Here is a 23,041-nt window from a genome sequence, read left to right on the forward strand (position 1 = left end):
TTAATAATTATGCTCCTTCCTCCCTCCCCCCGCGTCCTCCTCCTCATCCCCTCCACCTGCTCCTCTTCCCCTCCACCTGCTCCTCTTCCCCCTCCACCTCCTCCTCCTCCTCCTCCTCCTCCTCATCCCCTCCACCTGCTCCTCTTCCCCCTCCACCTCCTCCTCCTCCTCCTCCTCCTCCTCATCCCCTCCACCTGCTCCTCTTCCCCATCCACCTCCTCCTCCTCCTCCTCCTCCTCCTCCTCCTCATCCCCTCCACCTGCTCCTCTTCCCCCTCCACCTCCTCCTCCTCCTCCTCCTCATCCCCTCCACCTGCTCCTCTTCCCCCTCCACCTCCTCCTCCTCCTCCTCCTCCTCCTCCCCATCCCCTCCTCCTCCTCAAGGTGTTTTTAGAGGTAGGCAGTGTGAGAACGGGGGTTGATATCGTAGCATTCCGTCGCTAGGTGGAAGGATGTGCAGAGAGCCGCTTGGAAGACATGAGGACAAAGGAAACTAAATTAAAACACTAAATCAAATCTCAATGAGAGAGACGGACAGGCACATCCCATAATGTCACCAAGCTGTCTGGGGCCTGGGTGGGTGTGTGTGTGTGTGTGTGTGTGTGTGTGTGTGTGTGTTCGCGTGTGTGTGTGTGTGAGATGTATTTTCAGCTCCAGTTTTATTTTCAGAAGGATACGGTTTCTGAAGGGATTTTCGTTCAAAGCCAGCACACAAGTTCACAAAAATATACACTCAATCAGCATAACGTAAATCATTGTTTGTTAGTCCAAGTAATTACACGTTATACTATTAGAAAAACTCTAAACTAATATATAAAGTATACTAATTGTGCACAAGAAGACCTCCTCAAATTGTCCTTCTATTTTTATTTTACCCATCTCGTTGTCGTTTCTTTCGTGATGTTGGTGTGCTGGGTTATAACTTATTCCCTTGAGTTGTCGAGTTCTCCATGTGGCCAGTAGAGGGTGCTGCGGCTCCACTGTGTGTTTACCAGCCGGTCCATAAACACAACAATAGTAGTGTTTTATGGTTAATAGCTTAAGTAATCACAGTAAATCCCCCAGGAGACAGAGTGGTCCCCTGTTCTGGGGAATGGCTCTGTGCAGGTGGTCTTCAGTTTGTGGATGGGGATGAAGGAGGAGGGACAGGGTGGTGTACTGTAGTAGGTACCGTCAGTGTGTGGATGGTGATGGAGGTGGATGGACAGGGTGGTGTACTGTAGTAGGTACCGTCAGTGTGTGGATGGTGATGGAGGTGGATGGACAGGGTGGTGTACTGTGGTAGGTACCGTCAGTGTGTGGATGGTGTTGGAGGTGGATGGACAGGGTGGTGTACTGTAGTAGGTACCGTCAGTGTGTGGATGGTGATGGAGGTGGATGGATAGGGTGGTGTAGTAGCAGGCCCCTCCTAACAGGGGTGGAGGTGTCTGCGTTACCTTTATATTCCACTCAGAAGGCATCATCTGTTGCTGAATCTTGGCCAAGTGTACCTTGTCCGAAACCAGCCAGCTCATCAGGAGCAGTTAGGGTGAGGCATCTTGCTTGGGTCCCACTCTACATTGAGCTAGGAGGAGCCCATTGCTTAATAATCTGAATTGTTATGTTATTGATTTTTGAGGGTGCAGTTCCACCCGCTCAAGGTTAGGGGGCGATGTTGAAGCCTGGACACCAAATATGAATTAAATATAATGTGATATAGTGTCCTCCACCTAGAGATGTTTCTGTTTACACAATGCAGCAAGCCATTGGACTCTCTCAGTATAACTACACATTGGTTTGCTAACTCTCTCTCTCTCTCTCTCTCTCCCCCCCTCTCTCTCCTTCTCCCTCTCGCCCTCTCTCTCCTCGTGGATGTTGATCCGCCGCTGCTCCACGTTGTGACTCATCATCAGGTAAGAGACCCTATCCATGTTGATGTTATGTTTATGTTCTCATCGTTCTCTCGTTCTGCTACGTCCGCTACGTCTTCTACTGTACGGAGGGGATGTCCTTCGTTTATCTTTTGTGGTCGCCTGGACGGGGTCATTCCAAGAATGCTTGTGTGTGTCTATCATTGTGTGTGTGTGTGTGTGTGTGTGTGTGTGTGTGTGTGTGTGTGTGTGTGTGTGTGTGTGTGTGTGTGTGTGTGTGTGTGTGTGTGTGTGTCACATCATCCAGAATGTTTTTAGACTCCTCCCGTGCTAGGGTGTGGCTCTATAGGTATGTTTGCCCACGTGGGGGAAAGTGAGTGTGTGTGTGTGTGTTTGTGTGGGGTAATAACTTAATTGACATATGAGCATGATGCAGAGATCAATATACAAACGAGATAGAGGGAGAGGAGAGATTGATGGGTGAGTGGATTTGATATAGCATGTCATTTGTAGTCTTCTTTCTCCCTTCGGTACTACTCTCTCTCGCTCACTGTCTCGCTCACTGTGTCGCTTGCTCTCTCTCAGTGTAACTGGTTGGCTCTGTCTCTCTCTCTCTCTCTCTCTTTCTCTCTCTCTCTCTCTCTCTCTCTCTCTCTGATTGAAATGGGTTGAATGTGAGTGACAATGGTTGTGCATCTGTGTGTGAGCGTGGTCTCCTCTCCATCTACATGTGTGGAGATCGGTATCCATGACAACAGTGTGCCGGAGTACCAGTGCTCCTGGCAAGCAGAATGCAGCACTTTCTCTCTCTCTCTCTCTCTCTCTCTGTCTCTGTCTCTCTCTCTCTCTCTCTCTCTCTCTCTCTCTCTCTCTCTCTCTCTCTCTCTCTCTCTCTCTCTCTCTCTCTCTGATTGCATTGGCGTGTTAGACTCTCCATCCCTCTCCTGTCCACGACGCTCTGCTCCTTTAGCGTTAATCCTCTCAGTAAACTGCTCATTATTTCCCGCTGTATTAATCCTGGTGGTGAATCACATGGTGATGTGTTCTGAATGCCCTTCAGCCCTAAGCCTCCGGTCTGTGTACGTTCTCCGTTTACCTCTTGCTCTCAGAGTCCTGTTGTCCACTAGTCACCCATCCATGCTGGGACTCACTGGGGTGCTCCGACAGTCCTTTCCTGTATAGGACAATGTCACGTTACACACCTGATGTCAAACTACCTTCTGAACCCTAGTGATGTAATGTTACACCTGTGATGTCACCACTACCTTCTGAACCCTAGGGATGTAATGTTACACAACTGATGTCACCACTACCTTCTGAACCCTAGGGATGCAATGTTACACCTGTGATGTCGCCACTACCTTCTGAACCCTAGGGATGCAATGGTACACCTGTGATTTCGCCACTACCTTCTGAACCCTAGGGATGTAATGTTACACCTGTGATGTCACCACTACCTTCTGAACCCTAGGGATGTAATGTTACACACCTGATTTCGCCACTACCTTCTAAACCCCTATGATGTAATGATGCACACATTACACACCATGATGATGTAATTATACCCACCTGATGTCGCCACTACCTTCTGAACCGCAGCCACACGGCCCATCGCTAAACAGTCAACGATGTCTGACTCCATGTGACCGTTGCACACATGTCTGCAGAGTCTGATCTGGGACTGCAGGCAGATATCAGACTCTCACCTTGAACTGCGAGAGTAAATACTGTCGCTTTCACAGTGCAACATTCAGAGACTCAACAATGTGTGCCGTGTGCCGTGCTGAAAGATGCACGCCTGATGTCAGATACGAATGCACTTGGGCGAGGTGCATTCACTGAACTGAGATGCGTGCAGTGATATGAGATATGAATGCAGTGTGGTGAAGTGCAATGACTACTGAGATGCATGCAGTGTTGTGAGAATAGTTTGGAAACTAGCGAGCTGTGGCTTACTTCGTGAAACCAACCTCGTTTTGACCCAGTTAGCGTTCCGATGCCACTCAGTGTGTCAAGTCAATGATGATTAATGTGTGTGTGGTGTGTTTTTACGTGCGTGTGTGTGTGTGTTATCATTGAGAATATATGAAATTGGCTTCTGGCTCGTATGTGTGTGCTTATTGTGTGCTGGCCTGCATTTAAGTGTTCCTGTGATAGGAGAGATAGAGAGAGAGAGCTGTGACAAACAGAGAAAATTGAGAGAGTGAGAGAGAGTGTCAGGGAAGAGAGTGAGAGTATGCTGTGAAAAACAGAGAAAATGGAGAGAGAGAGAGAGAGAAAGGGATGGAGAGGAGACAGAGGGGGGGGGGGGTGGTGCTGTCAGAGCGATGGAGAAATAAAAGAGGCTGAGAGCAGGAGGGAAAAACAAGAGGTGGACCGGACCGACTGAGCAGTCTGTTGGTGGAGCCCCAGTGAGGAGCACCGCGAGGAGGACAGAAGGAACAAGAGAAGACCCCCAGAAGACAGGGAAGATAGCACGGAGGAGGACAGAAGGAGCAGGAGAAGACCCCTCAGAAAACAGGGAAGATAGAAAGCTAGAGAGATACTGAGACAGATAGGTGGACGGATGGATGGGAAGGCAGGACAGGGGGGATAAACGCCTCCATCTCCTCTCCCTCCCCTGCACTCCCTTCCTCGCCACCGTTGCCACGGTCACGGTAAGCTAAGCGCTCGTCCTAAGTTGAGGGAGTGTGTGTTTAGTTCACCAATTCATCGACACTGATCAGACCCAGTCTGTCGATTGGTTCGCTGATTCATCAACTGTTGATTAGTTCACTGATTCATCGTCTGTTGATTGGTTCACTGCCTCGTCGTCTGTTGATTGGTTCACTGCTTCATCCTCTGTTGTTTGGTTCACTGCTTCATCGTCTGGTTATTGGTTGATTGGTTCACTGCTTCATCGTCTGGTGATTGGTTCATTGGTTCACTGCTTCATTGTCTGGTGATTGGTTCATTGCGTCATCCTCTAGTGATTGGTTCACTGCTTCATCATCTGGTGACTGGTTCACTGCTTCAATGTCTTGTGATTGGGTGATTGGTTCAATACTTCATCGGCAGGTGATTGGCTCAGTGCTTCATCGTCTGGTGATTGGTTGATCACTGCTGGACTACATGAAGTGTCTGAGGTAGGAATGCTGTCATCCACTCGGTGCGTTGTAAAAGCTCCAGTTATATTTGTACAGATTCCTATTTGTATTCATGTCCCCATCATCATGTTGGTGTTGAGGTTTTAAGTTTTAAGGGATGGTATATTAGGAAATGTATGGTATAAATGATGCAGTTGTGGTTCAGATTCATGTTCCGGCCCTGTCTTGGTGGAGCCAGAACATGAATACATCATGACTGCTTCATAGCCTGCTTCATACATCACCATCCTTCCGCCTCAAGATGTAGGGGGACTGACTGGCGTGTGTAATTATTTTATACACAATGGTTCTAAAAATACACCTTCTCCAGGGAGCATAGACTTCCACCCAAGAAAAGACTTCCTTATATCGTAGGCTGGTTAAATGCCTTTATTAGGTGAGGCCAAAAACAAAACTCAACTATTAATTGCATCTTTCAGCATTTAATTCACAGATTGATACGAATACAGATGATTCTTGACTGATGCATTCATTCATTCATTACATGGGCGGACAGTTTCAGTGCAGAGCCAGCTTATGAAATCATCCAGAAAGTCAAAAGCTGTTTAATGTCCTGTAAAGTGTGGACTTGTCTCACTGCTGTCGGCTTCTGCTGATATAATTAAGACAGGATAAGACAGACTTTATGGTCCCCAGGAAATGTGGCCTAGACAGTTTAGGTTCTTCTTGTGTGCACCACAAGAAGAATCCACAAGAACCCTGCTGACATCCATACATCCTTTCTGTGGGTGTGTGTGTGTGTGTGTGTGTGTGTGTGTGTGTGTGTGTGTGTGTGTGTGTGTGTGTGTGTGTGTGTGTGTGTGTGTGTGTGTGTGTGTGTGTGTGTGTGTGGACCGGGTGATGATGCAACACTCTGGTGAGCGGAGAGAGGCAGGCAGGTCGTGCTCTCGGTTGTCGTCTGTCTACCTGCTCCTCCAGCCTGGGGCTGTGCCCACCTACACACACACACACACACAGACGCACACGTACATGCACGCACAAAAACACAGATGCAAATACAGACACACACAGACACGCATGCACGCACACAGACACACGCCTACACATACACACGCAACCATTCGCTCATGGACAGATGCCCACAGATACACACGGAGACGCTCATAGACACACACACAAGCACACATAGACACAGACGCACACAGCTACACACACAGACACACACAAATACACATACACACACAGACGCTTACACACTTAGACACAGGCGCACACGTAGACACAGACACAGACACACACACACACACACACACACACATACACACACACACAAACAGATGAACACATTCACACACAGACGCGTATAGGGAGGAGGAGGTGGAGGAGGTGGAGACCGGTGGTACCTGGGAGCTGGTGGAGGAGGCGGTGTTCCTGTCTGTCCTCCGTCTCAAACACCGCCATCACCTCAGTAACCCACACCGAACAAAGTCTCCATGCCTCCACCTGCATGGATCGCTCTCTCTCTCTCTGTTCTCTACTCTCTCTCTCACTCGGTCTCCCTGTTCTCTACTCTGTCTCTGTCTCTCTCTCTCTCTCTCTCTCGCTCGCTCTCTCTCTCTGTCCGCTATTCTCTCTCTCACTCGGTCTCCCTGTTCTCTACTCTGTCTCTGTCTCTCTCTCTCTCTCTCTCTCGCTCGCTCTCTCTCTCTGTTCTCTACTCTCTCTCTCTCACTCTATCGCTCTCTCTGTTCTCACTGTCTCTGTTCTAGCTCTCTCTCTCTCTCTCGGTCTCCCTGTTCTCTACTCTGTCTCTCTGTCTCTCTCTCTCTTGCTCGCTCTCTCTCTATTCTCTACTCTCCGTCTGTCTTTCTCTCTCGCTCCCTGTCTCTCTCTCCCTGTGCCTCACTTTTGGTCACGATGATAGGATCAGTGGTTCCATAAAACTCAAATATTCTTTACTCCCTTATTCTGTTGACCTGAGTTTCTCTTTCACTGTTTAGAACGACCACAAATAAAACACACATGCACACGCACATTCACACACAAGCGCGCACACGCTAAGTGCATATGGAACCACATTCGAGGAGGTATCAGAGAGTCTGTTTTTATTCCAGCTTGCTGTCTCACCATCTTGCATCACTGCAGCAAATGAAAGCTGGCAGCGATTTCTGAATACTTTAACCAGAATGAAGTAATGGTTTTAATGAGAAACACACACAGACACACACACACACACACACACACACACACACACACACACACACACACACACACACACACACACACACACACACACACACACATACACAAACACATTTATATTCAGTGCATAGTTTCTTTGTCTTTCTCTTGTTGAATCAGGTCACAGTAGACTACATATTGATAATATAGACATTTATTCTCCATTCTCCTCTCCTCTCATCTGTTATTGTGTGTCTCCTCTCCTCTCTTCCTCCTCTACTCTCTCCTCTTCTCTTCTCTTCTCCCACCTCGTCTCCTCTCTTGTCCCCTGGTCTCCTCTCCGCATCTCTCCTCTCCTCTCTTCCTCACCTCCTCTCCTCATCTCTCCTCTTCTCCTCTGCTCTTATCTCCATTCCTCTCCTCCCCTCTCCTCTCCTCTCCTCTCCTCTCCTCTCCTCTCCTCTCCTCTCCCTCTCCTTCATCACATATTCAAAGCCTAGATGAGAAGTCTTGTCCCATTCCTGGTGAATCTCTGCCTGGACCTGGGAACAATACAGGATGTGTTTGGACTCCAGCAGAGAGGAACAGAATAACTAGCGAGACAAAGCAACGCAGAAAGAGTTGTTTCTTTATTTCCTTCATTTTGTCTGAAAACACAAAGCGATTGCATTCTGCTCACGTTTGGTCTCGGCTCGGCGGCCTGCGAGCATTCTGCCACCGCTGGAATCTCAGATGGATACTGCGGGAACTCTGTGGACTGGAAAACAAGTGTGTGTGAGGGTGTGGGTGTCTGTGTGTGTGTGTGTGTGTGTGTGTGTGTGTGTGTCTGTTTGTGTGTGTGGGTGTGTGTCTTTGTGGGTGTATGTGTGTGTGTGTGTCTGTCTCCATGTGTGTCTCCTTGTGTGTCTCTGTGTGTGTTTTTGTCTCAGTCTGTGTGTGTGTGTGTGTGTGTGTGTGTGTGTGTGTGTGTGTGTTGATGGGTTAATAGACCAGGCTTGCGGTTCCCCGCTCCAGCGTTCCATGGCTCCACCGCAGGTCACGCTGCGTTCCTCTGTTGCGCTGCGTTCCACACACACACACACACACACACACACACACACACACACACACACACACACACACACACACACACACACACACACACACACACACACGCACGTCACACATGTCACACATGTCACACACACGTCACATGCAGAAACATTCACGGTTCACATGTTGTGTGTGTGTAAGCTATAGTATAGCGAACAAGCTGAGGACGCTCTTGTGTGTCTGCAGATTGAATGTGAGCACATGTGTGTGAGACCTGGGACTGTGTGCGGACCGTCCGGGCCCCCCCCCCATCCCCTCCTGTGGTGCGTGGCTCACTGCAGCCCTCTGACGCCAAACTGCTGAGCAGGTGTTTCAGCTCTCTGTGAGGGTTCAGACGCACCCACCTGTAGGGCTAGGTGTGTAGTGTTGTACAGACGCACGAGGTCCGTGCACACAGTGTGGCACGCGGGGGCGCACACACATGCACACGCATGCACATAAACGCACACGCACACGCACACATGCACATGCCTGCCAGGAGATGAGATTCAGAGAAGGAGGGAACTTTAATTTCTGAAAGTGTAAATCCACACTAGTTCTGGTTCTGGTCGTCCGTGGGTGTGGAGAGCTTCCCCTGACAGACAGCCTGTGAGGCAGCTCATTTGTAAGCCGAAGCAGGTTACTTGTGTAGTTAAATACAGGCCACTGGATAGTGTGTGTGTAACATCTTCAACATGCCAGGTATTTCCGCTCTCTGCATAATGTGTGTTTTAAACATCGTCACAGTTTCACTTAGTTTTGCACTCGCTCGCTCGCCCGCCCGCTCAGTCCATCTCGTCACAGTACGAGCTGTTCCCCGTGCTGTGTTCTTACCCCGGGAACAGATAGAGATGGGGTAAGGGCTAAGAATACACAAGCAGATGAGAGTGGGGTCGTGATCCTGCCCATTCAGGGCTCTATACACACCTATAAGTCTGAAGAGGTCTCCTCTGACCCCTGGTGACTCACACACACGGAGCACATGGGGATGAATGGATGAGATGAAGGGTTCCTGTACCATTCAGAGTTGACGGAGACGAGAGAGTGGAAGAGAACAAGATTTTGAGACTGCACAACCTAAATACAATACCCCACCTCTCTGCTCCATCTCTCCCTCTCTCCCTCCGTCCCTCTCTCCTTCCCTCCCGCTCTCCTATCTCCTTCTCTCCCTCCCTCTCTCCCTCCTTCCCTGCGTTTCTCCAACGTCGAGTGGTGTTGCAATTTTCTCACCTGTGATTGACAAGCGAGATTGATTCCCCGATCCGATCAGGGAAGAGACGGCCTGATCGATCAGAAATGAGCTGGGAGCAGACTGAAATCTAAATTGTCTCATACAGAGGTAGGCGCAGTCAACCAGAAAATACATTCTCACAGCATATTTCACCCACTAAAAGCTTACGGACGGCTAGGTCGTCTCAAATATTGCTTGTTGAACATCTTCTCCTCCCAGGCCCTCTTCTGGTTGTCCCTAGCGACGATTCCTCATCTCCTGACCCTCCTCTGCTTGTCCCTAGCAACGGTTCCCCCTCTGGTCATCCCTAGCGACGGTTCCCCCTCTCCTGGCCCTCCTCTGGTCGTCCCTAGCGACGGTTCACCCTCTCCTGATCCTCCTCTGGTCGTCCCTAGCAGCGGTTCCCCCTCTCCTGACCCTCCTCTGGTCGTCCCTAGCGACGGTCGTCCCTAGCGACGCCGTGGTCCGGTGGGTTAATGCTCGCTCCGGCGTCCCATCCTCACGCCCCAGCGCCCGGCCGACCATAGCGACAGGCCTAAGTGCTCGCTGCCTCCAGAGGTCTGTGTCGCTACAAGACCCCCCACGCCTGGTCACTCCCGCCTCGCGCTTTTATATTTTACGACGACGACGACGACTACTACTACCGAGTCTTCCAAAAGGCGTGTGTTGGTCCTTCCACCAACAGATGGAGGGGCTGCCGCTGCGGCACTATGTGTCCTACATATCAGATCTATTCTGGTCGGGGGGGAATGGACCGTACGGCCCTGCAGCCCTCCTCCCTTTAAGGAGAGCAATCTCTGTTGAGAGGAACTAACATTGATCTAACTGCTCTCCATTTAGCTTGTTCCAACCGTCTCTCCCTCTCTCTCCCACTCTGCCTCTAGCTCCCCCTCTCCCTCTCTGTCTCTCTCTGGCTCTCGCTCCCTCTCTCTCTCTCTCTCTCTCTCTCTCTCTCTCTCTCTCTCTCTCTCTCTCTCTCTCTCTCTCTCTGTCTCCCGCTGTCTCTCGCTCCCTCTCCCTCTCTGTCTCTATTTCTCTCCTTCTCTCTCTCTCCGTCTCTCTCTCTCTCTCTCTCTCTCTCTCTCTCTCTCTCTCTGTCTGTCTCCCACTGTCTCTCGCTCCCTCTCCCTCTCCGTCTCTATTTCTCTCTGTCTCTCTCTCTCCCTCTCTCTATCTCTCTCTCTCTCCTTCTCTCTCCCCCTCTCCCTCTCTCCCCCTCTCCCCCTCCCACTCTTTCTTTCTTTAACTTCTACAAGTCGTGGTTTGGTTTCAGTTGGATGACCTGGATCGGTGACACTAAGTAGGCACTTTTTTATCACTTCAAATGCAAACAATGGCAGAGCTGAGGGATGGTGTATTCATATAAACATATCGATATGTATTTATGAATACATCGTAGGCACTGGAAGCCTTTTGCACAAACAATGAGCATGTCTTTTTTTCTGCCTGGCATTTTAGCCTGTGGTGCACTTTTCAGGGGGGGACTTGTTTCTGCATCTGAAATGTGCTCAACAAGCACCAGATGGCAGCTTCCCAGAAAGTGTTCTACTGCCAAATATTGTTCTCACATCTCGACAAAGAAGTGGAGCGCAGCTTCCTGCTAAACATCGTCCCTCTCGCTCTCTCTCGCGGGTCAACTTTCTTGGAATTACTTTGGAATTAGTTATAGGCCCTCAAAAAACATCCCTTTACAAATGCACCGCTGATCTGACCTTACGCTGACTAGAGACCAACACACTGACCTGAGACACAATTGTTCAAACACATAATATAGCCTCCCCCCTTACCACCTCCCACCCCTCTTACGTACTTATTGTATGTTTGTACGTCCTGGCACTTAATGTACGCACTTATTGTATGTTGTACGTCCTGGCACTTAATGTACACACTTATTGTATGTGGTACGTCCCGGCACCTTAAAATAGTACTTAGCATTGTGTAGCATCTTACCCTAGCTATCATTGTTGTATACAGGGAATGGGTTAACATAGTGATTGCTAGTGCTTGGCACTTGGTTCTATGAACATCCTTACTGTACTGACATAGATATATTGTTGTTTATCTTTCTTCTGACACATGTACTTATTGTAATTGGCTGTGGATAAATGTGTCTGCTAAATGCCCAAAATGTAAAGGTAAATAAGTGACCCACCTTTGACTGTGGTAACAAAGACAACCAGTGTAAACCTGATTCCCCACATTGAGATCTTAATGCGATGAGACTCTGGAGGCTGTGAGGTTGTGAGACTCTGAGGCTCTGAGACTCTGAGGCTCTGAGGATGTGAGGCTCTGAGGCTGTGAGGCTCTGAGGCTGTGAGGCTCTGAGTCTCTGAGGTTGTGAGACTCTGAGGCTGTAATCCCATGACATGAATCCCCCAGTATCTACATCTCGTTCCTCCTCCGGTGTCAACACCGTTGACGCCCTCGTACCCAGACGCCGCCGGCCAGCGACAGACAGACTCTGGGGGTCTGTCTGGTAAACGGACTGCCTTTTATATCGACCGCACTCCCAAAGCAATGGGGGGGCCACTCTGAGCCCTTGACACGTTTATATTCAACCTTGCAGAACCAGAACGATCACTTGTAGTTCACAGCCGCTGTGACAGGTCGCAAAAGTAACAAGTCTCAACTTCTCCATCAGATGGAAAAGTTCAGCCTCCAGAAATACCTTCCACTGTGCAGCGCCATCGTGTTGCTCCCCCCCCCCCCCCCCACACACAGGGAAGTGTGAGCGTGGGTGTGAGTCTCAAGGTTAGAGCTCCGAGAAACACTCGGCAAGTGTTTAATAAGTTAGACGCCTGATTAAGATTCCACCCGCTCTGCCTGCTCTCCGGAAATAGCCCGGTTGGGACGCAGCAAAACAGCAGCCTGCTCCTCAGACACTGTTTGGTGAACGGAGGAGAAGGAATCAAGTATTAAAATGCAATCATGATGCACAATGTGTACAAAACCATTTCTCCTTGAGGGAGTGCTGGATCAACATCAGGGGCTGCCTGATGTCTGACGGGGTCCCAGGGGAAGGCCCTGGGACTCTGAGGCTGTGAGGCCCTGGGACTCTGAGGCTGTGAGGCCCTGAGACTCTAAGGCAGTGAGACTGAGGCTTCGAGACTCTAGACTCTGAGACTCTGAGGTTGTGGGGCTCTTTAGGCTTTGAGGCTCTGGAGGCCGTGCCTCATGTGGGGAGACGTACAGTCTGAGTATGAAAAGCTATTTGTCATCGTGATGCTCACGTCCTCCCTGCCGCCCTGGTGACAACGCCATGGCAACCCTCCTCCATCCTCTCCTTCATCCTCTCCTCCTCTCACACCTGGCTCTTCCTCTCCTCTTCGCCTCCTCTCCCCGCTCTCCTACTCCCCTCCTCTCCTCCTCTCCTAATCTCCTCCTCTCCTTCTCTAGTATTAAGGTTATTTTTGTATCCATTATAGATCGGTTATGTATTTTTTTTACTACGTTCTACATGAAATACTGTAGGAGGTAACCACAAGATGACTCAGTCCTGTATCTCTCTCTCTCTCACTCTCACACACACACACACACACACACACACACACACACACACACACACACACACACACACACACAGATAGATTCATTCTGACATGTCAAACATTATACTACCGCCTCCACAACTCCACAGTTGTTCTTTATGTGTGTGTGTGTGCGTGTGTGCGTCAGTCAGCCAGACACTTCAAGTGCATTCCTGTAAATTAAACCTCAGTAGCTGTCTCTGCCATCCCACAGGTGCTGTTCCTGAAATGCTTTTTTACACATTTATTTATGCACACACACACACACACACACATGCAAACGCACACACACGCACACACATTCAACTTCTGAGCGTTGAAAGCCCAAGGATATTCTGCAGATGCTGAGAGGAATAGAGAACTCGGAAGTGTGTGAAGAGGAATGAGCTAATTTAGCCGATAGTCCTCTGAGTGGAAGCAGGGTGTGCAAGCCCGGTTTCTCGCGCTCGCTCTCTCGCTGAGATTTCAATCATCCATGGAAAAAATGTAAGCAGTATTTATTCATTTAACCTTTGAAAACGTTGTCGTTTAATAACTTGCACGCACAATTACTTGCACACACACATGAAGTTAAACGCACATCTGCAGGCTTCCTGGACAAAGTGTAATCCAAAGTGCCTGTAAAAACGCACACACAAAGACACGCACACAGACACACAGACAGACACACACACAGACATGTGCGCTTTTCATGGGTGCTTAACATCTGTCCACACCACTGATTCCCCCTGTGAGTAGGACCAGGCTTCATGCAGCTGGAGGTAGACAGCGAGAGAGAGAGAAGAGGTGGGATGGAGACAGGAGGGGAGACAGAGGTAGACTTTAAATTAGAGCCGAATGGACCCGCACGTAGTCGACCACGGCAATCTGGACAGGGTACAAGCCCGTCCCTGGGACGAGGGGGACTGGACGCCGCCATTCGCTTGGTGTTGTCGACCAATAGCAGGCAGTGGTGTACTGGTGGGCGCGGTCACAGTCAGACCAGGTGGGCGGAGCTACCCTGCACACTATACGGCAATAGAAGCCCAATGTGACGCTGTGATTGGTCCCAAAACCTGCCATTTGTCTGCATGGGAGCAGATTTCCACAGAGTGTAAAGTACATCAGGTGTTGAGCGACTGAGACGACGCTGCTAACCCCGCGGTCCACGGAGCCGGCCTGCTCATAATGTAATGTGTAGTTGTGTACCTTTATCCTGTAACAGCTGTCAGTCTGCCGGCTGTCTGTCCATCAGGCTCCCTGAACACCTTGTTGGCGCCCGTGTTGAATTGAATTCACAACGCTGCGGCGTCGAGTTTAAAACCGATCGGTCGGACGAACCCGAGAAATGGATTTCCCCCGAGTGCGGGGATGAGTCGGTCAGGCATGAAGGCGTCGATCAGCGGCGACCAAGCGACGAGAGAAAGATGACGAGAGCAGAGATAGGAGCGGGGAGACGGGCTAGGGAGGCAGGGAGGCAGAGGGAGAGACGGAGACGACCACAGGGGGAGGGAGGGGGGAGATAAGGGGGTGTCGAACAGGAGGGGAGAGACCTGTTGGCGGGGGAGACATGAAAGGTGGGATGATTAAAGAGGGGAGGAGGGAGGTGGAGGAGGTTGAAAGGTGAGCCAACAGGAGGAGAGATGGAGCAGCAGATACCGAGAGAGACAGATTAAAGGAGAGAGGGAGGGGTGGGGAACGCTTCCAGAAGGACCCTCTTCCAGGAGCCAGTGGTGTGTGTGTGTGTTTGTCTGTGGTGTGTGTATGTCTTGGTCTTTGCTGTATGTGTGCATCCATGGTGTGTGTGTGTGTGTCTTTGGTGTATGGGTCTGCGGTGTGTGTGTGGCTTTGCTGTTTCTGTGTGTGATGTATAATTTGGTTCTCTGTGTGTGTGTCGGTGGTGTGTGTGTCTGTGGTGTGGGTATAGGGCGTGTGTCTGTGCAGTGTGAGTGTGTCTGTGTCTGTGATGTGTGTGTCTGTGGGGTATGTGTGTGTGGTGTGCATATACTGTGTGTGTGGTGTGCGCATACAGTGCGTGTATGTGGTGTGTGTACACGGTATTCTCCTCTGAAGTGAGATCCTCGTCTGACTGACGACACTCCACTTCAACTCAGCCACAGCCCGTCTGCCTCCCGTCTTTGTTGCCCATGGCAACCTTGCATCCTGAGCCGGGGAGGCTGAAGTGGTGTAGGACAACGTCACCTGAGTCCACGAGAGGACTCGCTGCAGGAGTTGCATAACGCAGTGTCCCTGTCACCAGATGGTGCCAACCATTCTAAACATGCTAAACATGCTCTACATGCTAACCATGCTTAGCGGTACGTTGTGTACTGGGTCATGTAGGAGGAATTGACAGCTGGCCCTGTGACTGTGCTCATCGTCAAAGGTTGTCCTCTAACTCAGAGATGACGCCGTCATAAAATCAACATTCAAACAAACACAGATAATGTATTATAATGTATCTCAAATGAATACCAATCACATTGTTGTGAACTCTGTCAATCCCTCATGTCGTTAAAGGGCTCATGTCATGCCACCAGGTGTGGGTGTGATTAGCTAGTACAAGCCGTTTGGCACAGGGTAGGCTGGCAGACTGATCTATCCAGTGTCCATCTCTGTGGACACGCCCACTTGTGATGTCACTCTGAAAATCATTCTTTCCCTGTGCCAGCTCATCACACCCACACCTGGTGGCATGACATGAGCCCTTTAATGGACTGTAACGTCGTTCTCTGTGCTCCCCAAGTGCCTGCTCTGTACCTCTCGTCTCCGCAGAGCTCCCAGAGAGTCTCCTCGACGCCTCCCCAGCCCTGATTACCTCTACTCCCCTCATTATGTTTGTTCCCAGCCCGGCCCCAACGCCGCCGCTACCTTCAGTCTTTGATTGTGGGATTGAGCCATGAAAGCCGTCTTTGTTGTGGCGCTCGCAGCGCGCTTGTAGCTGCCAGGGAGACGGCTTAGCGCGCTCAGATCTTCAGCACGCCCGACGTGTCGCCTGTGTGCGTTCTCAATGAGCACAGTAAGTGCTGTGTTTATACCTGGGCTTTGGAGAGGCAGAGACGCACCAGCGCACCGCAATGGGCCATTATTACATCTGAGCGGCGGATCTGTCTCTGGATTTCGATTGCGGAAACCCCCGAGCAGGTCCCCTAGCTTGCTATAGGGGACCTGCCTCCTGTCAGTGCCCTACCCGGACCTAGCTTCTACTATACCTGTTACCCTTATCTTAGTACCCTATCAGGACCCTAACCCTATACCTGCTACCCTTATCTTAGTACCTAGGACCTGGGTACCCCTATACCTGGTTCCATTATCTCGGTACTCTTATCAGGACCTAGGTACCCTTATACCTGATACCCTTGTATTAGTACTGTATCAGGACCTAGGTACCCCTATACCTGATACCCTTATCTCAGTACTCTATCAGGACCTACAGACCCTTATACCTGGTACTCTTATCTTAGTACCCTATCAGGACCTAGGTACCCCTATACCTGGTACCCTTATCTCAGTACTCTATAAGAACCTAGGTACCCCTATACCTGGTACCCTTCCCTAGTATTTCACTACTCTATCAGGAGCAAAGTACTTCAGCCTATGGGTTAAAAAGATTAAGACTGAGCTGTTTTCTGCTGTTCCCAAAGTTCCTTGATTGTGAATAAATTAAAGATAGTTTCTGAGTGTCTGCCATCATTAGCTGAATAAACACACAAAGTAGACAACAGAGGGAGATGAACTGGGGAACTCTGAATGTGTTCATCAGCAGCTTTCTTTACATTAGAAACACATTTCTGACTGAAATTAAAACACCAACCAAGCGAAAATGTAACCATTTATAAATACATTAATGCAGACCCTTAATTAATACATTAATACAACATAAATACAAATAGGAAATCATTCTATCAAGCGTATATTAAGCGTAGCTAGTTCGGACCGGGCGTTCTGTCTAGCGCTTCATGCTAGCTGCACATTCCTCCTGGCTGCGGTTCTGTTTATTTACGTTCCTCTGTTTACTAGCCTGTGGTCCAATCTGCCAATGCCAACAGTGGAGCTATCTCCAGGCCTGACGCATCCTCGCGGTGCTCCCTGCTCGGTGGAGGAGGGGCTGCTTTGTACGCTGGGAAACACTGGGCCGCAGAACCAGCACACACCGTGCACACGCACACTTACTCTCACACACACGCACCCTCATAAATACGCACATTTACTCTCACAAACATGCACGGGCACACGTGCTCTCACAAACATGCACTTGCACATGCACACACGTACTCTCACACACATGTATGGACATACGCACTCATACTCGCACACGCACGCTTACCCTCACATACGTGCACATGCAACCTTACTCTCACACACACGCATGCTTACTCTCACACACATGCACACACACGCACGCGCATGCACACGCACAAGCTTCTGCTCATTTTGTGGAAGCTGTCAGGAGGGACGTCAGGTTGAAGAGGAGAGGAATGTTGCAGACCAACAGTCTATTTATAGCTCCTCAAAAGAGAAGGAGGGAGAGATGGAGAAGGACCGAGGGAGATGGAGAGAGAGAGAGAGAGATAGGGAGAGAGGGATGGAGAGGGGGACAGATGAGAGAGACTGAGGGATGGAGAGGGAGATAGATGACAGAGAGAGGGACGGAGAGGGAGACAGTAGAGCGAGAGTGAGCTAGGGATGGAGAGGGAGACAGATGAGAGAGAGAGAGGGAGGGATGGAGAGAGAGAGGTTGGGAGAGAGAGAGGGAGGGAGAGAGAGAGAAATAGATGGACAGAGAGAGACAAACGGACGTGGAGTGTGAGAGATGGAGAGAGAGAGATGGAGTGTGAAGGGACGAGGAAAATACCAGATAATTACCTCAGTGGGATACTAGTGTCTGACATGATCGCCGACAGCAGCGTTTCATAAAATGGCCTGTGCTGTGTGTGTGTGCTGTGTGGCTGTGTGTGTATGTGTGTGTGTGTGAGTGCTTTACAAACTTTTTTGTAAAGTACACACTACTTTTCTTTACCTCCAGCCCTGAAACGCTCACATCAAAACTAAAGGGCGTGTAGTGGGGATGACATTGTGAATTACATACACACACATACACACACACACACACACACACACACACACACACACACACACACACACACACACACACACACACATACATAAACATACATATACATACACATATACACACATGTCCTTATGAGATGGTATCAGTGAAAAATGAGATTAATCCGTATGTAACTAATATCAACCATTCCTGGTGAGGTTGGTTAAAACGACGCCCCTAAAAAGCCTTCATCCAGTCAGAAGGAGCGATGGAGGAAGGGTGGGGTGAGCGGAGGTCTTATGGTGGTTTGTGTGTGTGTGGGTGTGTGTGTGTGTGTGTGTGTGTGGGGGGGAAGCGCTAACCTTTGCTAAAGGTTAGCGCTTTGGCTCAAGGGAGAGCAGAAGAATGACAGGGGATCTGCAGGGAACCGATTGGACCAGAGAACAATATACACACAGACACACACACACAAACCTACACTTACACAGACACACACACAGAAGGATGCATTTACATACATTCAAACATGTTCTACTGTTCTCTCTTCACTGTGCTTACTCGCCCAGTCTTAAACACATGTCTTTCTCAGGAGACATGTCTCTCTCTCTCTCTCTCTCTCTGTTTTACACAGTGTTCTAGTGCAGCTCATCCGTCCACGCTGTGACATTAAGCATGAGTTGACATTTAGCTCTTTGAATAGGCTGAGCGATTGTTCCGGATCGCCTTCACAGATGGCTGTGTGTGTGTGTTTGTGGGGGGGGCTTGTGCGTGTATATGTGTTTAAGTTTGTGTGTGTGTGTGGGCTTATGTGTGTATATGTGTTAGTGCCTGTGTGTGGGAGGGAGTGGCATGTGTTGGTGTGTGTGTGTGTGTGTGTGTGTGTGCGGTTGTGTGTGTGCTTCACGGACTACCATATTCTTAGCTAAAAGTAACTAAAGGTCAACTACACGGAACACGATACTCTAATAAGGATAACGACTCCTAATCATCATTAGCTGGGCTCTGAGTGTGTGGAAGCATCTGCTGCTGGTCTCCCAGGACCCGACAGGCTGGAGCTGAACTCTGGCTCACTGTTCAATGTTCACTATTTATTCACTGTTCACTATTCATAGTGAACAGTGTCAGGGAACCCAGTACTGTATCTGTGTGGTCGTGTGTCGGGTCGGGTGTGTGTTGTTTGTGTGTCGGAGGGTGTGTGTGTAGTCGTGTGTGTGTGTGTGCACATTTGTATTTGGGGTTGTCTGTGTGTGTTTTGGTGTGTTTATCTGTATTGCTCTATGTGTGTTCGTGTGTGTATGTGCATTTGTGTGTGTGTGTGTGTGTGTGTGTGTGTGTGTGTGCCTCTGTGAGAGGGCAAGAGATCACCTGTTTCCATGTGTGGAGACCAGAGGGTAAATGTTGTCTGTAATTGGGCATTCACATGTTAACATTTGGGCGTTCACATGTTGACTGGGATTGGGCGTTCACATGTTGATTGTGATTGGGCGTTCACATGTTGACTGTGGTTGGGCGTTCACATGTTGACTGTGATTGGGCGTTCACATGTTGACTGTGATTGGGCGTTCACATGTTGACTGTGGTTGGGCGTTCACATGTTGACTGTGATTGGGCGTTCACAGGGCAGAGGGACAGGACCCTGTGTGACCCTGAGGCTGCGTCTCATGACCAGTCAACGTGAAGTGAGAGAATATGAACAGTGGAATAACCTTTCGTGTCAGAATAACAAACTACCTCTCCAAATCCACCCCCTCTCTCCCTAATGACAGCTTTCTTCTGAAGTCCTTCAACTTTGAAAGAACTTTCCGGCAAAAAGCTTCCAATGTTCCGGTCCCTCGAGGAAAAAGAACAAGTTTCAGTTCACTTAACTTCTTCTGCCTTAAGGTGTGTGTGTGTGTGTGTGTGTGTGTGTGTGTGTGTGTGTGTGTGTGTGTGTGTGTGTGTGTGTGTGTTGGTATGTGGGTGTGCAAGAGCAGGTGTTGAACTCTGGCTGTATATGTGGGTCTGTGGCTCTCTGTGTGGGCTAGGTTTGTGTGTGTGTGTATGCTTGGGTTTCCAAGTGTATGTATTCTATCATTGATATTATTTGCTTCTGAAAGACTGAAGGTCACACCAGCTCTTAGCACTGTGTGTCTGCATGTTGAAGGATTATAACTCTGACGCTGTGTGGTTGAAGACAGGAGTGAAGGTCTCCCCTACGCCTCCACATTTCGATCCTTTACATACAGACGATAGGTTCCTGCTTCCACCGCTACACGGTATGGGGGACGGTGTGTTCACATGTCCCCTTCTTTCTCTGTACCTTCTCCATCTTCCTCCGTCTCCGTTCATTCATTCATTCATTCATCGATCGCGTATCGCCTTTATCTCGGAGACATAATTCAGCGCTTCACACGTTCATCAAGTACCAAACACGTGCTGCCGTTAGATCACAGAGACGCACGGTGGCTTGTCTCGGAGGGGTCGGATCACAAAGGAATACTTCAGCCTTCAGAAACCTCCGTCTGTGCATCTTGTGACTGGTGAGAGTCCAGTGGTGTCAAAGCGACGCTGTCTTGGGACCCAGCCATCGACCGCAGAGACGCTCACATGGTCCGCACTGACGTCTCCGTGGTTCTCAAGGGCCAGCGGTCTCCTCGGAGCCTCCAGCAGGGAGGCGGGGGGCTGCTGCGGATCTGTTTGGTTAGGGAGGGTCCACCGAATGGGGTCCGTTACATTCATCACAAAGCTAAATGCACGCACACACGCACGCACACGAACACACATAGACAGACAGACACGTGTGTGTGGGTGCAGACACACACACACTTTATGCTGTCAACACTGTCCATGGGGCTGGGGAAGTGTCAGCCTGGTTTCACTGGTCATACTCACTCACCCACTGAGCAACACACAAAACCTCACGTAGTGTGGAGATTATTTTTGTTGGCATGGAGTGCAGGTTAATTAGACTAGCTAGACTGCTGACTAGTGTTTTGCCAGCTCATAAAGTCAGCCTTCAGTTGACTGGGCTGATGCCTACTAGCTGAGAAAATGTTGATGATGACTGTGTTCCTAGACAAGACGAACAGAGAGAGAGCCGAAACTGAAAGTGACTCCAGATTGGATGAAACATAAAGAGAGAAGATGACGAGAGGTGGGGAGGGGGGAGGGAGTGAATGAGGGAATGATTGAGCAAGAGAGGGAGCAAGTGAAGGAGGGAGGAAATAAACAGGAAAGTGAGATTGAAAAGGGGAGAAAATAGAGTGTGTGTGTGTGTGTGTGTGTGTGTATGTGAGAGAGACGGAGCGAGGAGGGGGGTTTTCGTCAGTATAGCCGAGCTGTGTTCGTTCACACTTTCTGTTCCCTGCGCCAAGACTTTATATAGTTTGTTCTATCGTGTGGATGTTTGACAGATTCCTGCTTTAGGACGGCGTGTCATTTTGAAGAACGCTGTGTCCTGAGATGTGATGTTTCACAGGAGGGACAGGATCTATTCTATAGCATATATCCAGAACGGATCTGGAAGGTCCTATATCCAGAGGATCTGTTTTCAGGTTTTGGAGCGTACACGTCAAGAGAAGAGTGATGCTCAAGTTCAGCACCACTCACTGCTCAAGGTGTGTTACAGCGTGTGAGTGGGTGGGTGGGAGTGTGAAGTTGTGTGTGTGGGGGTGTTTTGGCGTGTGTGTGTGTGTGAGAGTGTGTGTGTGTGTGTGTGTGTGTGTGTGTGTGTGTGTGTGTGTGTGTGTGTGTGTGAGGGTGTGGGTGAGTGTTTTGGCATGTGGGTGTGTGTGACTGTGTATGTGTGTTTGATTAACAATGTTAAGACCATGTTCAGAATACATTTTACATTTATATCGACATATTACAAGGCTTTATATAAAGAATATTGCTTACATGTTAGTATTGTTTGAAACATTAATGAATGTTGAATGATTGTGTAGAATGTAAACCAATAGCAGATTCTCTTCTGCAACTGTGATCGGTCGTTGTTTCGGGGAACAGCACCAGACACAAGGGGAAAGCCCACTGGTACTTCATGGAGGGAAGTGCTCTCGTGTGTGTGTGTGTGTGTGTGTGTGTGTGTGTGTGTGTGTGTGTGTGTGTGTGTGAACGTGGTACCCTGACACTGTGATTGATGCTCTGTGCTGCTGTGTGGGGATGATTGAGGGACAGGTGTTTTATGCCGCATGGTAAACCAGTCAGACCCTTTTATGAATAGACTGATGGATTGAGCTTCGACTCTCACTGTCCCACGTTTTCATTACCGTTCGTCTTGTGGGTTAATTTCAGTGATATGACATTAACATCTCTCTCTCTCTCTCTCTCTCTCTCTCTCTCTCTCTCTCTCTCTCTCTCTCTCTCTCTCTCTCTCTCTCTCTCTCTCTCTCTCCCCTCAGTCACAATGAACGGAAGGTGACCTGCAAGCATCCTGTGACCGGGGTGCCTTCACAAGACAACTGCATCTTCGTTGTAAATGAACAGTAAGTGTTTTGTTCTCTCTTTCTCAGTAACCAAACAGATACCCTCCATGCCTCCACCACCACGTGGATCTCTCTCTCTCTCTCTCTCTCATGTACAAACTACTCATTCTTTGATCTGGTTTATTGTCGGGATGTCTGTGTGAATCTAGTTTGATCCCTTTTTAAGACATAGGAGCGTATCTGTGTGCGAGAGTGTGCATGCGTGTGCGAGTGTATGTATGTGTGTGTGACGTCCCAGCAGTGGCCCTTGGGGGGTGAAGGCACTGCTTACTGTGACGTTCCCAGGGGCCAGAGGACTGCTGTAGGCCCACTGTAGGCCCTCTGTTCCCAGCTGCTGGGAGCACAGTGGAGCCCACATCAGCTCCCCCCTCGGTCCCAGACTCCAGACACAGCACAATACAGCCCTCTTATCAGGTCTAGACCCATGGCTCTCTCGCTCGCTCGCTCTCCCTCTCTCGCTCGCTCTCGCTCAATCTTTCTCTCTTTCACTCTCGCTCTCTCTCTTGCTCTCTCTTCTGCTCTCTCTCTCTTTCTAAATCTTCCTTTCTATTTCTGTTAATTGCTTTTTTTTTAGTTTCTGTTTCCCATTTTATTGTTATTG

General features: G+C 49.4%; 1 protein-coding gene across 1 annotated transcript in view; it reads left to right on the forward strand.

Moving 5' to 3' along the window:
* The window catches only part of LOC307074858 (pleckstrin homology domain-containing family A member 5-like), a 61,841-nt gene extending 39,375 nt beyond the window's left edge, over nt 1-22,466 (forward strand). The window contains exon 4 of the mRNA XM_079735246.1: nt 22,357-22,466. Coding sequence (XP_079591372.1) covers nt 22,357-22,444 — 88 coding nt within the window. The 3' untranslated portion in view covers nt 22,445-22,466. The remainder of the gene's footprint in view (nt 1-22,356) is intronic.
* Nucleotides 22,467-23,041: the final 575 nt, after the last annotated feature.

Source organism: Pollachius pollachius (genome assembly GCF_949987615.1).
Source record: "Pollachius pollachius genome assembly, chromosome: 4".
In the NCBI taxonomy this organism is placed as follows: Eukaryota; Metazoa; Chordata; class Actinopteri; order Gadiformes; family Gadidae; genus Pollachius; species Pollachius pollachius.